At 37.2% G+C, this 16,036-nt stretch overlaps 1 protein-coding gene across 12 annotated transcripts in view; it reads right to left on the bottom strand.

The window, feature by feature from the left end:
- Positions 1–16,036, bottom strand: part of LOC105477435 (gamma-aminobutyric acid type A receptor subunit rho3) — a 104,351-nt gene that overhangs the window by 13,382 nt on the left and 74,933 nt on the right. For 11 of the 12 annotated variants that reach the window (XR_011620404.1, XR_011620405.1, XM_071092542.1 and 8 more), the window contains 2 exons: positions 15,373–15,513; positions 9,237–9,389 (listed from right to left, as the gene is read on the bottom strand). Coding sequence is in view for 10 of the 12 variants with exons in the window: in XM_071092542.1 (XP_070948643.1) it covers positions 9,237–9,389; positions 15,373–15,513 (294 nt within the window). In the remaining 2 variants the exon portion in view is untranslated. The remainder of the gene's footprint in view (positions 1–9,236; positions 9,390–15,372; positions 15,514–16,036) is intronic. The other variant, XM_071092543.1, reaches the window with a different exon arrangement.

Raw genomic sequence — 16,036 nt, 5'->3', positions numbered from 1 at the left:
AATAACCAGTTAATATCATAATGGCAGGACCAAGTTCACACATAACAATATTAACCTTAAATGTAAATGGACTAAATGCTCCAATTAAAAGACACAGACTGGCAAACTGGATAAAGAGTCAAGACCCATCAGTTTGCTGTATTCAGGAGACCCATCTCACATGCAGAGACATACATAGACTCAAAATAAAGGGATGGAGGAAGATCTATCAAGCAAATGGAGAACAAAAAAAAGCAGGGGTTGCAATCCTAGTCTCTGATAAAACAGACTTTAAACCATCAAAGATCAAAAGAGACAAAGAAGGCCATTACATAATGGTAAAGGGATCAATTCAACAGGAAGAGCTAACTATCCTAAATATATATGCACCCAATACAGGAGCACCCAGATTCATAAAGCAAGTCCTTAGAGACTTACAAAGAGACTTAGACTCCCATACAATAATAATGGGAGACTTCAACACCCCACTGTCAACATTAGACAGATCAACGAGACAGAAAGTTAACAAGGATATCCAGGAACTGAACTCATCTCTGCAGCAAGCAGACCTAATAGACATCTACAGAACTCTCCACCCCAAATCAACGGAATATACATACTTCTCAGCACCACATCACACTTATTCCAAAATTGACCACATAATTGGAAGTAAAGCACCCCTCAGCAAATGTAAAAGAACAGAAATTATAACAAACTGTCTCTCAGACCACAGTGCAATCAAACTAGAACTCAGGACTAAGAAACTCAATCAAAACTGCTCAACTACATGGAAACTGAATAACCTGCTCCTGAATGACTACTGGGTACATAATGAAATGAAGGCAGAAATAAAGATGTTCTTTGAAACCAATGAGAACAAAGATACAACATACCAGAATCTCTGGGACACATTTAAAGCAGTGTGTAGAGGGAAATTTATAGCACTAAATGCCCACAAGAGAATGCTGGAAAGATCTAAAATTGACACTCTAACATCACAAGCAAAAGAACTAGAGAAGCAAGAGCAAACGCATTCAAAAGCTAGCAGAAGGCAAGAAATAACTAAGATCAGAGCAGAACTGAAGGAGATAGAGACACCAAAAACCCTCCAAAAAATCAATGAATCCAGGAGTTGGTTTTTTGAAAAGATCAACAAAATTGATAGACTGCTAGCAAGACTAATAAAGAAGAAAGGAGAGAAGAACCAAATAGACACAATAAAAAATGATAAAGGGGATATCACCACTGACCCCACAGAAATACAAACTACCATCAGAGAATACTATAAACACCTCTACGCAAATAAACTAGAAAATCTAGAAGAAATGGATAATTTCTTGGACACTTACACTCTCCCAAGACTAAACCAGGAAGAAGCTGAATTCCTGAATAGACCAATAGCAGGCTCTGAAATTGAGGCAATAATTAATAGCCTACCAACGAAAAAAAGTCCAGGACCAGATGGATTCACAGCTGAATTCTACCAGAGGTACAAGGAGGAGCTGGTACCATTCCTTCTGAAATTATTCCAATCAATAGAAAAAGAGGGAATCCTCCCTAACTCATTTTATGAAGCCAACGTCATCCTGATACCAAAGCCTGGCAGAGACACAATAAAAAAAGAGAATTTTAGACCAATAACCCTGATGAACATTGATGCAAAAATCCTCAATAAACTACTGGCAAACCGGATCCAGCAGCACATCAAAAAGCTTATCCACCATGATCAAGTGGGCTTCATCCCTGGGATGCAAGGATGGTTCAATATATGCAAATCAATAAACGTAATCCAGCATATAAACAGAACCAAAGACAAAAACCACATGATTATCTCAATAGATGCAGAAAAGGCCTTTGACAAAATTCAACAGCCCTTCATGCTAAAAACGCTCAATAAATTCGGTATTGATGGAACGTACCTCAAAATCATAAGAGCTATTTATGACATACCCACAGCCAATATCATACTGAATGGGCAAAAACTGGAAAAATTCCCTTTGAAAACTGGCACAAGACAGGGATGCCCTCTCTCACCACTCCTATTCAACATAATGTTGGAAGTTCTGGCTAGGGCAATCAGGCAAGAGAAAGAAATAAAGGGTATTCGGTTAGGAAAAGAAGAAGTCAAATTGTCCCTGTTTGCAGATGACAATGTTGTATATTTAGAAAACCCCATTGTCTCAGCCCAAAATCTCCTTAAGCTGATAAGAAACTTCAGCAAAGTCTCAGGATACAAAATTAATGTGCAAAAATCACAAGCATTCTTATACACCAGTAACAGACAAACAGAGAGCCAAATCATGAATGAACTTCCATTCACAATTGCTTCAAAGAGAATGAAATACCTAGGAATCCAAGTTACTAGGGATGTAAAGGACCTCTTCAAGGAGAACTACAAACCACTGCTCAGTGAAATAAAAGAGGACACAAACAAATGGAAGAACATACCATGCTCATGGATAGGAAGAATCAATATAGTGGAAATGGCCATACTGCCCAAGGTAATTTATAGATTCAATGCCATCCCCATCAAGCTACCAATGAGTTTCTTCACAGAATTGGAAAAAACTGCTTTAAAGTTCATATGGAACCAAAAAAGAGCCCACATTGCCAAGACAATCCTAAGTCAAAAGAACAAAGCTGGAGGCATCATGCTACCTGACTTCAAAGTATACTACAAGGCTACAGTAACCAAAATAGCATGGTACTGGTACCAAAACAGAGATATAGACCAATGGAACAGAACAGAGTCCTCAGAAATAATACCACACATCTACAGCCATCTGATCTTTGACAAACCTCAGAAAAACAAGAAATGGGGAAAGGATTCCCTATTTAATAAATGGTGCTGGGAAAATTGGCTAGCCATAAGTAGAAAGCTGAAACTGGATCCTTTCCTTATTCCTTATACAAAAATTAATTCCAGATGGATTAGAGACTTAAATGTTAGACCTAATACCATGAAAACACTAGAAGAAAACCTAGGTAATGCCATTCAGGACATAGGCATGGGCAAGGACTTCATGTCTAAAACACCAAAAGCAACGGCAACAAAAGCCAAAATTGACAAATGGGATCTAATTAAACTAAAGAGCTTCTGCACAGCAAAAGAAACTACCATCAGAGTGAATAGGCAACCTACAGAATGGGAGAAAATTTTTGCAATCTACTCATCTGACAAAGGGCTAATATCCTGAACCTACAAAGAACTCAAACAAATTTACAAGAAAAAAACAAACAACCCCATCAAAAAGTGGGCAAAGGATATGAACAGACAGGTCTCAAAAGAAGACATTCATACAGCCAACAGACACATGAAAAAATGCTCATCATCACTGGCCATCAGAGAAATGCAAATCAAAACCACAATGAGATACCATCTCACAACAGTTAGAATGGCAATCATTAAAAAAATCAGGAAACAACAGGTGCTGGAGAGGATGTGGAGAAATAGGAACACTTTTACACTGTTGGTGGGATTGTAAACTAGTTCAACCATTATGGAAAACAGTATGGCGATTCCTCAAGGATCTAGAACTAGAAGTACCATATGACCCAGCCATCCCATTACTGGGTATATACCCAAAGGATTATAAATCATGCTGCTATAAAGACACATCCACACGTATGTTTATTGCGGCACTATTCACAATAGCAAAGACTTGGAATCAACCCAAATGTCCATCAGTGACAGACTGGATTAAGAAAATGTGGCACATATACACCATGGAATACTATGCAGCCAGAAAAAAGGATGAGTTTGTGTCCTTTGTAGGGACATGGATGCAGCTGGAAACCATCATTCTCAGCAAACTATCGCAAGAACAGAAAACCAAACACCGCATGTTCTCACTCATAGGTGGGAACTGAACAATGAGATCACCTGGACTCGGGAAGGGGAACATCATACACTGGGGCCTATCATGGTGGGGGGCGGAGGGATTGCACTGGGAGTTATACCTGATGTAAATGACGAGTTGATGGGTGCTGACGAGTTGATGGGTGCAGCACGCTAACATGACACAAGTATACATATGTAACAATCCTGCATGTTATCCACATGTACCCTAGAACTTAAAGTATAATGATAAAAAAAAAAGAAATTATCATAATCTCTGTGATGGTTAAACGAACTGCTCTTATCCAGTTGCCTAAGTATTCACTTTTCCAAGCATGTGGCATATCCTCTGTTAGGAGGCATTTTTTCTCTGAGAGTGACTACAGGCCTGAAAACTTTGGTTGTCTTCCTCTGCCATATCTGTTTTCCAGTAAAGGAGCCCATTACTTAATGCATTCTATAGAGAATGGCATACCTCATGTAGAGGGATCAAGCAAGAATGATGGAGGCAAAGAAAGAAAGAGGGAAGTGGAAATGAGAGGAGAAAGTAAAATATTTAAACATCCTTGAACAACCTTATAATTGCCTCACACTCTCTCCACACATAATTGAATGGAGAGACATAATCGTATTTTTGACCTATCACACATTCCAAGTTATGTTAGCTATTATCTCTTACGAGAATTGCCTAATCACAGTGGATACTTCTACGCTACGCACCCTCTGTTGTTCTTTACATGAAACATGGCAAATGTGGCAGGGCCTTCACCAGCAAATGAATCACCCTTTATCGTTTCCAGTTAGTAACTAAAAATATGGTAGTCTAAACACTGGCAACTTAACAACTACATACTGAACATGAACTATGTGCAGGAGGACACTGTGCTACTCACTGAAGGAACAACAACAACAACAAAATGGTAATAGTGATCCTAGTCCTTAAGGAGCTCACATTCTAATAGAGGCCAAAAGATAAGCCACTCCTGTTCCACAGCAAAACATAAAATAGAGGAAGTAAGCTACTTAGAAGATACAGAAAGTGCCATGTGTTCAAAGATGACAGAGAGCATGTGTGCTTGGAGTCATCACTAAAGGCTTTTGGCCATGTCGAGATGGCAGGATTTTGACAGAGAAAGACAGGTGGGGAGGAGGAGCCAATCATAATGCCAAAGGACACAATTCCAGATTCCATAATCCCAAAAGTTGAAACCCCAAAAAATCAAAATCTCTAAAGTCTAAAATACTAAAAATCACAATCTTGAAAGATGAAAATCCTGAAAATATTGCTCTAAAAACAATTTTGAAAAATTTAAAAGCTATTTATTTATATTTTAAAAAGGTTATTTAAGAAACATAAAAAAGACATAACACTTCATAAGCCACTTTACACAGTAAAATAGGCAATAATAACGCACGTATTTCTGTGAGCATAAACATTCAGGTATACTAACAACAGTTGCACAGGCAGAACAGTTATGAGCAGATGAACCGTATTGATAAAGAAATAGGTCAAAAGGGAAACATATAAATGCATATCACTATGGTAGGTCATTGTGGGCACCCAGCTTTATAACTGTGGTCATCTGAAACACCGTGATGAACAACCTAAGTCTTCTGAGGATCGATCAAAAACCATGATGGTCACCACCACATATGCAGTCACCCAAAGAGCTGAGATCTCATGAAATTTTATCTTTCACAAATGCAGATGTACAAAAAGGACATGTCTCATTTATTGAGAAAGTTTCAACATTTTTACACACATGCACAATACTCACATGCAAAGTTAATCTGATAAAGCACTTTCATGGAGCTAAATTTGCAAAAATGCATAATACAAATTAGAACTCTCTAACAGTCTAACTTCTTTATATCTCTACTACTAGAAATGATGCAAAGATGAAATACATAGTGTAGAAAATTATAATATAATTCTGACAATTTAAAATAGTAAAAAAAAAAAAAAAAAAAACTTAAGAAAAACAGACCAAAAACTAAAAAGAAAATTTCATGTATGAAACAGTGTATTACAGTGATAGGTTATAGGCAATTGCATGAAGATAGTGCATAGTAACTGGCCTAACATGATGTAATTATCCTGTGATTGTGATTTTTGAGATTTTAGACTTGAGGGATTTAGACTTTAGGGATTTTGATCTTTCAGGATTTCAACATTCAGGATTATGGCATTTGGTATTGTTTTTTTTGAGATTATGATCCAAACCAGTATAATGAATTATGTAAACATTTAGAAGATGTGTATAACTCAGTGAACCAATATTTTCCCAATGACCAATGCATCAGTGAAAAATCTATTCAAAATGTAAGACAGACCAATGGATTGCAATCTAACACAGTAGAAAATATTTGTTGACATGGTTTCAGATAGCACATTGCAATTAAACTTTAAGGAACTATCACTTGCTGAGTTTTGGTGTAATGTGAAGGGAGGCTATCCACAATTATGTGGAAAGACTATTAAAATACCACTCTCTTTTCAAACTATGTATCTGATGAGGTCAGATTTCTTTCTATATTTCAACCAAAACCTATTGCGATAGACTGAATGAAGAAATAGAGATAAGAATCCAGTGCCCTCAATAAAGGTAGACATTAAATATTTGCAAAAATGTTTAAAAGTGACACTCTTCTCACTAAATGTTTTTGTTTTAGAAAAAATAATTATGCTTCATACACTGTTACCATGTTAACTTGTAACGAGTTGATTATTCCTAGTTTTAAGTGAATTAATACATGTTTTCAAATTATATTTTAACATCTAATATGGCTAATAATGATAGACATGACCCACAGCAACAAAAGCTCTCTAGGGTCCTCGTTAATTTTTAAGATTGTAATTGGCTCCTAAGGCTATAGTTTGAGAATCACTGCCAAAGATTAAGAAGGCAATTGAGGTTTCAGATATGAAAGGCTCAACAAACTGGGAGGCCCCCAACAGAATGAGGAAAGTGAAGAGAATAAGCGGCTTCCCTGCTAATTCTTCAAAGTAAGTTGTTATTAAGACACCAACAGTATAATGTGAATTAGTTTGAAGGTTCTTTTTTTCCATGATGTAAGGGTTTGTCACAAAAAGCTGAACGGACTTGGGTAATGCATGGGAGACCACCTAGAAAAGGAAAAGATAAGATTTAAAAGTGAGGCTGTTTATGCTTCATACTTTCACCTTCTTTCCTTACTATCATCCAGCTACAGGGCTGTTGGCACATCCTTCATCCCTGAAGTCTGGGTTCCCAAGGAAAGACTCGGTTCTAAACAGGATGAATGTTTGTAGTACCTGAAGGTGAAATCCAGCATACAACTGAAAATAACCAAATGGAACATGCTTACATAGGGATAAAAGTTGGAATAAAAAAATTTGTTCCATTTGATAAGAGTCAAAAGTGAGCAGATCCTTGAGAGGGAGTTACTCATACTTAAGGAGTGGAAGAAAAAGCAGGAAAGAGAAAAGGAAAGAAAAGTTTTCGGGAGGAGAAAAAACTCGACTGGTGGAGAGTATTGAAAACTAATGCATTGTGTGTGTGGTTGGTTTTATCCAACGCTATGGGTCAGGTATCAAGCTAGGCAGTTGACATGATTAAATTAATTAATTCTCCCATTTAATTCTCGCAGTGACCTTTAGGAGGTAGTATGAATAATTTCATTTTGCAGATGAGGAAGATGAGGCTGGAACTCTTGACCACTAAAGTTGGTCGTAGATTTGGAGAGGATGCCTAATAATGTCAAATGCCATGGAGAAGGTGAAGGAAGGAGGCAGAAGAGAAAAGGTAAGTGGGACAGATGAATAGGTATTCATAGGGACCTTCCAGAGAATTGGGCAGCACAGCATTTGCAAAGAGCTAGGGAAGCGGAGGGCAAAGTATCTTTGAAAAAAAAACTGAGGGTGGTAGGAAGCAAAAGCCTGAGAGGGTAATAGTTTTATAGGAATAGTACTGTTCTCTTATTAAAATAATTTTTTTAAAAAGTGGGAGAGTTACACTTCTGATTTGCATGAATTTTACGTACATCTGCATAGCAATTTCCTAACCCTAAGGGATCAGATGTGGTTGCAAGAAGCAGAGACTTTCAAGGGTGTCTTAAAAGTGTTTTAGTGTTCTCAATTCACTCCACCCTTCCATGGAAGTAGCTCTTATTGCTGTCATTTTCACAGTATAAGAGCAGAGCAGTCAAGTTCAGAAATCTGATTGAAAATCATGTTCATAAACCTTTATAGACTGAGTTCTTTTCTCATTGTGTCTCGAGGGCTGGAAACGTGCCCTTAGTCTTGTATTTGGGTCTATGCTGCCACACTGCAGCACTGAGGTTAGGGCACATGCTCTGATGTGAAGAAACAGTTCAAATAATTTAATTACTTATTCAGATGGTATTTTTTCCTTGAAGATATTCCAGTCTCAAATACTTGTAGATTGAATCTTTTAATAGGGAAAGGAGGTGAGCAAATTGTTAATATTAATAATTTATGTCTTTCAAATGATCTTTTGAAGTATGCATATAATTTGTGAACATTAACTTACAAACCACCCTTTCTGGAATGAATTGTGTGATAATTACAATAATTGTAACAATTATTATAATAGTAACAATCTTCTCTCTAGATAGAGCACTACAAATGAAAGAACAAAATCAGATAAAAATGAGGGGGCTCTGTCCTGACCAGCAAAAAAGGCAAGTGGGATTATCTCTTGGGTTCTCATTAAGTAACATGTCATCTAACTGCTTAGCTTGGCATCTTCCACTTTCTAAGATCTCAATAATTGCTAAGTGGGTCTGAAATGGTTCCCATAAATCAGTGTGTGTGACAGAGGCATATAGCATGTTAGAAGGTGTAGATAATCACCCCTGTGTAGTGACTTAATGAGGCTGGCAACGTCTCTCCACCTAAAATCTCTTGCCAACTAATATGCCACTGTACCTGAAATTCCACTGTGGTTGATTCTGATTTGGGCCTTTTAGTTACATCCTAATTTCTAATCAGTATTCATATTTTCAAATTCAAGCATCTCCTCCACATTCTTGTTAACCCACCATGGTAATTTATTATTAATACACTAACAGTATAGTGTGAATTAGTTTGAAGGTTTTCCTTTCTGTAAGGGTTTGTCATGAAAAGTTAAATGTACTTGTATAATGCATGGGGAGGTTTCCTTAAAAAAGAAAAGAGATAAGCTTTAAAAGTGAAGCTGTTTATGCTTCATAATTTCACCTCCTTTCTTTACTGTCACCCAACTGCAGGTCAGTCAGCAAAGACTTCATCCCTAAAATCTGGGTTCCCAAGGAAAGAACTCAATGACAATTTGCCCTTGAGGATGTCAAGACCAAAACTGCAAAATACTAATTTTACTGAGGTAAAATACTAACTTTCTCCCATGTTAGTATTTTATAAAGATGGGGAAAGATTTACCCAGGGAAACTCTTGCAGGAACAGCTCTTCGGTCAATCCAAAATGAAACCCATGAAAGCATCACCATCAGTATGGCTGGGAAATAGGTTTGCAGCACAAAGAAGAAAATATGCCTCCTTAGCACAAAGTTGATGAAAAGCCTATTGTACCAACCTATGGAAAAAAGCCAAAGTTTTCATTAGAGCAAGCTTCCCCTTAGAAACACTGCACTTAGTGAAATGACCTGCTTCTTTAGACTCCAAGCCCTTGGGGACGTGGAATTTGACATACTCGTCTCCATTTAGTTGGGCCTGGCACTCTGTCAATGTTTGTTCAACCAGCTGAACTGCAGTCTGCTTAATTATTTGACTCAAAGATCCCCTTTAACTTCCAAACCCGCAGTTTAGGGATGAATAGCAGTTATATTTTGTGGGATGGCCTCTAAAGATCTTTCTCCACAATATATTGTGCTGTGGTGCTTCTGCAAGAGGGAAAGTCTTCAATACATGACTAATAATGGCATAAAAGAGCCAGCAAACCATTTATTAGCTATAACAAATGAAAAGAAACATTTATCTGAATGAAAAGATTCACAGTAGGTACTAGGTCATTGGATTTTGACCTGGGAGGGAGACAGCTGGGGATTCAAAGGGGAAAGAAAACGACATCCATAAGCTAGTTTTATAATTTTAAAGTCTCATGAATACCATAATTTGTGTATGGCAAATCTGCAAAAAACTAACCAACTGATGTTTCTTTGCTTCTTATTGAAATTATATAAACTCATGTTGGTAATATTGATTAATTGTGCTAATTAAAAGCACCATTTGTGGTCACATCCACACGCACATTTTGTTCAGGTTTACCTCTCCCATTGACTACAAGGAAGTTTAAAGCCAAATTTTCAGACATCTACCAGACTTCTCTGAGCACCATTCTTTAATGACCACGTACCAGGATATATAATACCTTATCCTTATTTTTCCTTTTTTCTCATACCTTCTATTGTATATTACCTTGCTTTATTTCACAATAACTATGCGCCAAACTTGTTAAATCTTTACTAAAATAAGGCAATAAATGAGGAAACAAGAAAATACATCTTTTATGAATAAGTAGCAAGATTATGATTATTTTTTCCGTGATAAATTCTGTTTATTTTCAGACAACACTATTCAAAATACAGGGACTATAGGTCAAAAGTTATAAAATAAAAATCATAGGTATTGCAGAGTTGGAAAACCCTTCTGCTAGTCTCAGTGGTAATTTCTTAGAAACCCAAGATGGCAAACCTATTAGATGGATCACTTAAGTACTTAGGCATTTGGCCTGCGAAATACACCCGGCCAACCCACACTGAACTGGCAGACTCCACTCTTAGAATCCTATTCTCAATTCAATGTTCATTATCTTTTTCTTCCTCACCTAGTTCTAAGCTTCTAACAGTCAGTTGATACATGTTCAGGAATATCAAACAATTTCATTACCAGGAGTAATAAAAGATACATCGCATAGTACATTATAAAGTTAAAATATAAATTATTTTTTAAGTTTCTCATTGTTTTGTATCACATATATCACAGCCCCAATTTATTACTGTATACCACCGAGAGTTTCAGTGATGGCTGTAGAGTACAATAACAGCTATCTGAACTTACAACTTTATATAATTATTGTCAGGTGAAAAGAAATAAGGAAAACCTGTGAAAGAAATTCAAAAGAAAGACACTATTACTGTATATGGTTTTCTGTTCATTATTAACTTGAAATAAAAGTAGTTAACTGCATCCTTTCTTTATTCATACTTTTCTGGAGAACACCTTTTTTTTTTTTTTCCTTTTGGTGGGGTGGGGGCAGGGTGGAGTAACCAGGAAGTAAAACTGCTGCTCTGCCTTGTGGTTTTAGACTAGGAGTGGTATTTTAGTGGAACCTGCAGGTCATGGGGAGTCCATTTCCCTATCAGGAAAGGTGGTGCTGCCTTGGAACATTGTGGAGACTTCATTTTGGGTAGTACAATAAAGAGGAGTCTGATTCTATTTTTGATGTTTGACTGAGAAAAGCTCTCAAGCCCAACTTCTCCTTCTGCCCTACATCTGAGCAAGTTAATGAAAAAGACTAGGTCTCCCTTTTTTGGCACCTGTGAAAAGTTCAAACCATGCATCCTGTCCTACGACAGGCAGCCTCACCCTAGCTGCACCCCCTAGCTACCATAAAAACGCAAGCCAGTAGCCCCTTCCTGTTCTCTCAAGCCATTTTTCATTTCAGACCTGCTTGGGAACCTGCCCATCTCTCTCTAGAAAGCCTCATTATGTGAGTAATAAATCACTTCATACCCTTTTGTCATATGTATGGCATCATCAGTTTTGGCATCTGAACTAAATTTTCGATGGGGACGGGTACATCTGCCTCCATCAGTTTGCCATACAGGAGAAAGAAGAGGAGTTAATAAAAGAGAGAAAATGACTAGAGAGTTGGCACCCAAGGAAATGGAGGACTGGGCCAGTATTTGGGGAGTCAGTCCCAAGACAAGAATAAAGAAGGTTTTTATACCTAGAGATAGTCACCTTCACCTTGAAAGTAGGCCTTAATACTCTCTATGAAAAGGATCAAGATAACGTGAATGAAAACAGGATGATGATAACAGCTACTAACTAATATTTATTGAGCCTCTATTATATGGCAGACAACATTCTAAGGTACTTAACTACATGACATCCTGTAGCCTCACAACCCTGTGATGTAGAGAGTATTTTGAAACCCAATTAAAGATGAGAAAGTTAAGGGTTAGAGAGATTAAGCAACTTGTCCAAGGTCACGTTGCTAATAAATGATAGAGACAGGGTTTGAACTTAGGCAGTCTCTATCTACTACTTACACATTTAGCCACTAGATTATGCTATGAAAGAAAATTATTCAATGCATCCCTTAGGGGCAGGAGTCATTTCTTTTTTCTTTGTAAATTTATAGTACATGATTTTGAGGATTTTGAGAAAGGGAGCAGGAGGCAGAAGCCCTTACCTGCTTGTTAATATTGCCAGGTCGTGGTGATTTTTGAACAGTGGCAATGGTAGTGGTGAAGGCCAACGGAAAAAAAAAACCAACACCCTGTTGTTCGGCTATAAAATGGAAACTAAGGTCCTATAACTATATTTCTGGCTCTTGTAGCCAGAGTCAGATGTATAGTTTTTCCATAAAGTTGTTTTGGGAGTGGTGGTTGTGGCTCGTAGTTGTAAGGATAGAAGTGAAGAAAACAAATCAAAAGTTATTTTTGAGGAAGCTAAAATATTTAAACAGGAAACTAGTCTGAAAAAGACACTTGAGTTTGACTGTCAGAAGATTATGTTTAATGATTCGTGGATAATGTGAGGCAGAGCTATCACATGCTCATGAACTAAAGTAAGTTTCTAAGTGTAATCTTTCCGAAACCTAAGGGATGGTTAAATGAACCCAGATATGATTATTAATTTAATACTTGAATACAACTTCCAAAATGCTTCCCTTCTGCATTTTTCCTACCATCTCTGTCATTTAAAAAATGGGTATATTGTAACAAATTAAAAAATGCAAATATTGAAAATCTCCCCAGTTAGTACCTACTTCTCGGACGTATCTATTGTTAATTTCTTCACACACACACACACATAAACACACACACACACGATATGTATACATATGTACATAAACACTCATAAATATGGAAATACATTCTTCAATAACAAATATGGGATTTTTAAAAATATATTCTTCTGTAACTTGCTTTTAAAAAATATTAATGTATTATGGATAACTCTCCATCTCATGTTACACAAAGCATGTACATTTGAACCTAATTCTATTTTTTTCATTTTTCTTAGGAACTGAAATGCTATTTCTTAAAAATGTAACTACATTTGAATGTCAAGGATGTGAAAGTTCATTTTAAAATGCAAGCATCTTTGGAAGCAGTAAGTTTTTTCATGCCAGTATTCTGCCCAGCTTTAGAGATTCTAAAACCATGATCAGAAAAAGACAAAAATCAACTAGTGTTGGAGCTGCCTGGTAGGGCTCAAAAAGTCTGACAAGCACCAATAAAATTATAGTAGAGCAAATGGAATGACTTAGTGGTAAAGTTAGAATTTTGAAGTGAAATTTAACTTCTTGTTAAGAGGATGGTTGGATATATGTTACTGGATAATTGTGCTTTAAAAGCTAAAGAAATGCCATTGTTATTACTGTATGTTTTGTATATGTTCTGTGCAGGAGACAATTCTTTTGCATTTCTACGCTTTATATATATCACATGATATTAGCATTAAACATTGCAAATATCTATTTACAATTTATCATATGCCAAAGTTATTTTATCATAGCAATAGTAAAATGAAAAAACATCCTATACATTATACTTCACATATATCATGGTTCATTGCACACATTCTTTTATTTAAATATTAATTTAATTTAGGATTGAGAACATTAAGAATCCTGACAAATATATGCATATATTTATTCATATAGAGAAAGACAAAGTGAGAAAAGAAGGAGACGGAGGACAGAAAAATATATCAAAATAATAATATAGTTTATCTCTATGAGGTAGGATTACAAAGAGATTTTCCTTTAAATTTTTCTGAGGTCTCTTCAAATTATCTAACATTTATTCATTCATTCAATAATTAGCCTTTGAGCATCAACTATGAGCCAGGGATATATCAGTGATCAAAACAAATAAATATGTGTTACTTATATAACCAGAAAAGGCAATAAACGTGATTAAAATTGATAGTATCGTTTGCTGAATCCCAAGCAATGTAGACAAATAATGGAGTGAAATAGAGAATTTATTCTGGGTCTAAATAGCTAAATAGCTGTTGTTCCTAAAGAATCATTTAACTTCTCTGCAATGTAAACTTCTACTTCTCTCTTAAAGTTGCAGGTTTTTAGATAAAAACTTGATAACTATTCTCCAAGATCTAAGAACAGAGTGGAGAATCTTTGAGGAGAAAAGGCACCACCATCAAGGCAGAATAGATAAAAGCATTCTAGCCAGGACAGCTCTGAAACTCAGGGATAGCTGTTGGCATACTTTCTGGCTAGCCTGAGCATGGCTGCATTGAATCTGAAATGGCATTTTACATGGATTCGGCCTAAAATGACCCAGAATATTAATATCCAGCAGGGGAATGATAGTGGAGGGTGAGGAAGGTAGAGGGGAGCAGAAGGAGGCTGCTTCCAACTTTAGTCAACGGGGATCACATATAACTTTAAAAGGTATCTTGGATAAAAGGTGTCAATTCAGAAATACATCTGTCATAGTAAAGAGTACTATATAGGCCCAATTTCAGATGGGTTTTCTGTTTGGGGCAATGATGCACTTTATGGATGGATTCATTCAACTGATTTTTATTGAGCATCTATCATGTGCCAAGCACATTCCAGGTACTGCAGAAGAAATGGTCAGCAAGATTCCCTGCCCTTTTCCTGGCAAGACACTCACACAACAAAGCAGTCAAATAAATGTATAGTTCAGGTGATGGTAAGTGCTGTGATGACGGAAATAGGGAACAGTGAGAAGGGAAGCCTGTTTTACACAGGGTTGCTTTGGTTAGGAAAGCACCGTTTGAGAAGCTATTTGAACAAAGTTCTGACTGAAGTGAGGGAGCTGGGCATGAGAATATTGGGGGAAAACATTCCAGGCAGAGGGAGAAGAATGCCAAGCAGAGGCCCTGCAGATGGAATGAGGTGGGCAAGCAGAAAGGCCAGTGTCGGGAGAGTAGCACGTGCTGAGGGGCAGAGGGAGTGGGTGAGTCCCACATTAGGCAGGAGACTGATCACGTTGAGAAACTTCAATTTTGTTGTAAATGTGATGGAAAGACACTGGAAAGTTTAGAACAGGAAAGAATTGTGAACTTTATGTTCCAAAGAGATTACTCTGTCTGCTGTATTGAGACCGGAGAAGTCAAGAATAGAAGCGAGGCATCTAGTGAGAGACGGTTGCATGAGTGGGAAAGAAATGATGTATGGAAAGGTAGAGGTTGCTCCCTGTAAAACGAGAGGAATGATGGTCCTGGCCAAAGGGGACACTTGCTTGGATTCCGGTCTTTTCACATGTTGTGGTGTTCTGCAAACAGTAGATATCCAATAAATGCTGATGAATCACCCATGTGAAATGCTGTACCTGTGCTGCTATAGAAAGCTAATCCACTAGATGCACTGAAGTCTTCAATGAAGAACTGAGAAAGGGACATATGCTCTTCAGTATTTAAGGACTTGTTTCCGTGTTTCCAGTATAGCATTAGGTCATCCTCATTGTAGGCATCTAAAACATGAAAAATACCAGTCTTGTAAGTGGAATAAGCTCTTGTAAGTTCGATGAGTTCCATAACCATGTCTTATGTGACTCTGTATCCTTAGTGCCTAGTCCAATGACATGTACATATTAGGTGATACAAATATGTTTGCCAGTGAACTGATCACACACACACTTTTAGGAAGAGGAAAAATAATCTCTAAAAGTTAGACCCTGATGACTAGTATAATGTGGATCTTGTGCCCACACAATGAATTGAAACTCCCCAGATAGCTGCTCCCATATTTGTGTGCATTCTCTTAGAGCATTAAGCCAGGCCTCAGAGTGACATCGTAGCATCCCCTCACTGTCACAGGCCTGACTCCACGCCGTTAGTCCCCCTTTGTTTTTAGTTTCCTTGGATGAAATTCCAAAATGGGCTAATCTTACAAGAAATTTTCTAAAGTCAAACAGTGGTATGGAAAATTTCTAATGGCTTTGGGGCAGAGCATCTGTGGAGTAGACATCTACTGAGATTCCCAGCATTTCAGAC

This window comes from Macaca nemestrina, chromosome 2, assembly GCF_043159975.1.
Source record: "Macaca nemestrina isolate mMacNem1 chromosome 2, mMacNem.hap1, whole genome shotgun sequence".
NCBI classification, from domain to species: domain Eukaryota; kingdom Metazoa; phylum Chordata; class Mammalia; order Primates; family Cercopithecidae; genus Macaca; species Macaca nemestrina.
This window is presented reverse-complemented; position numbering and strand designations above follow the sequence as displayed.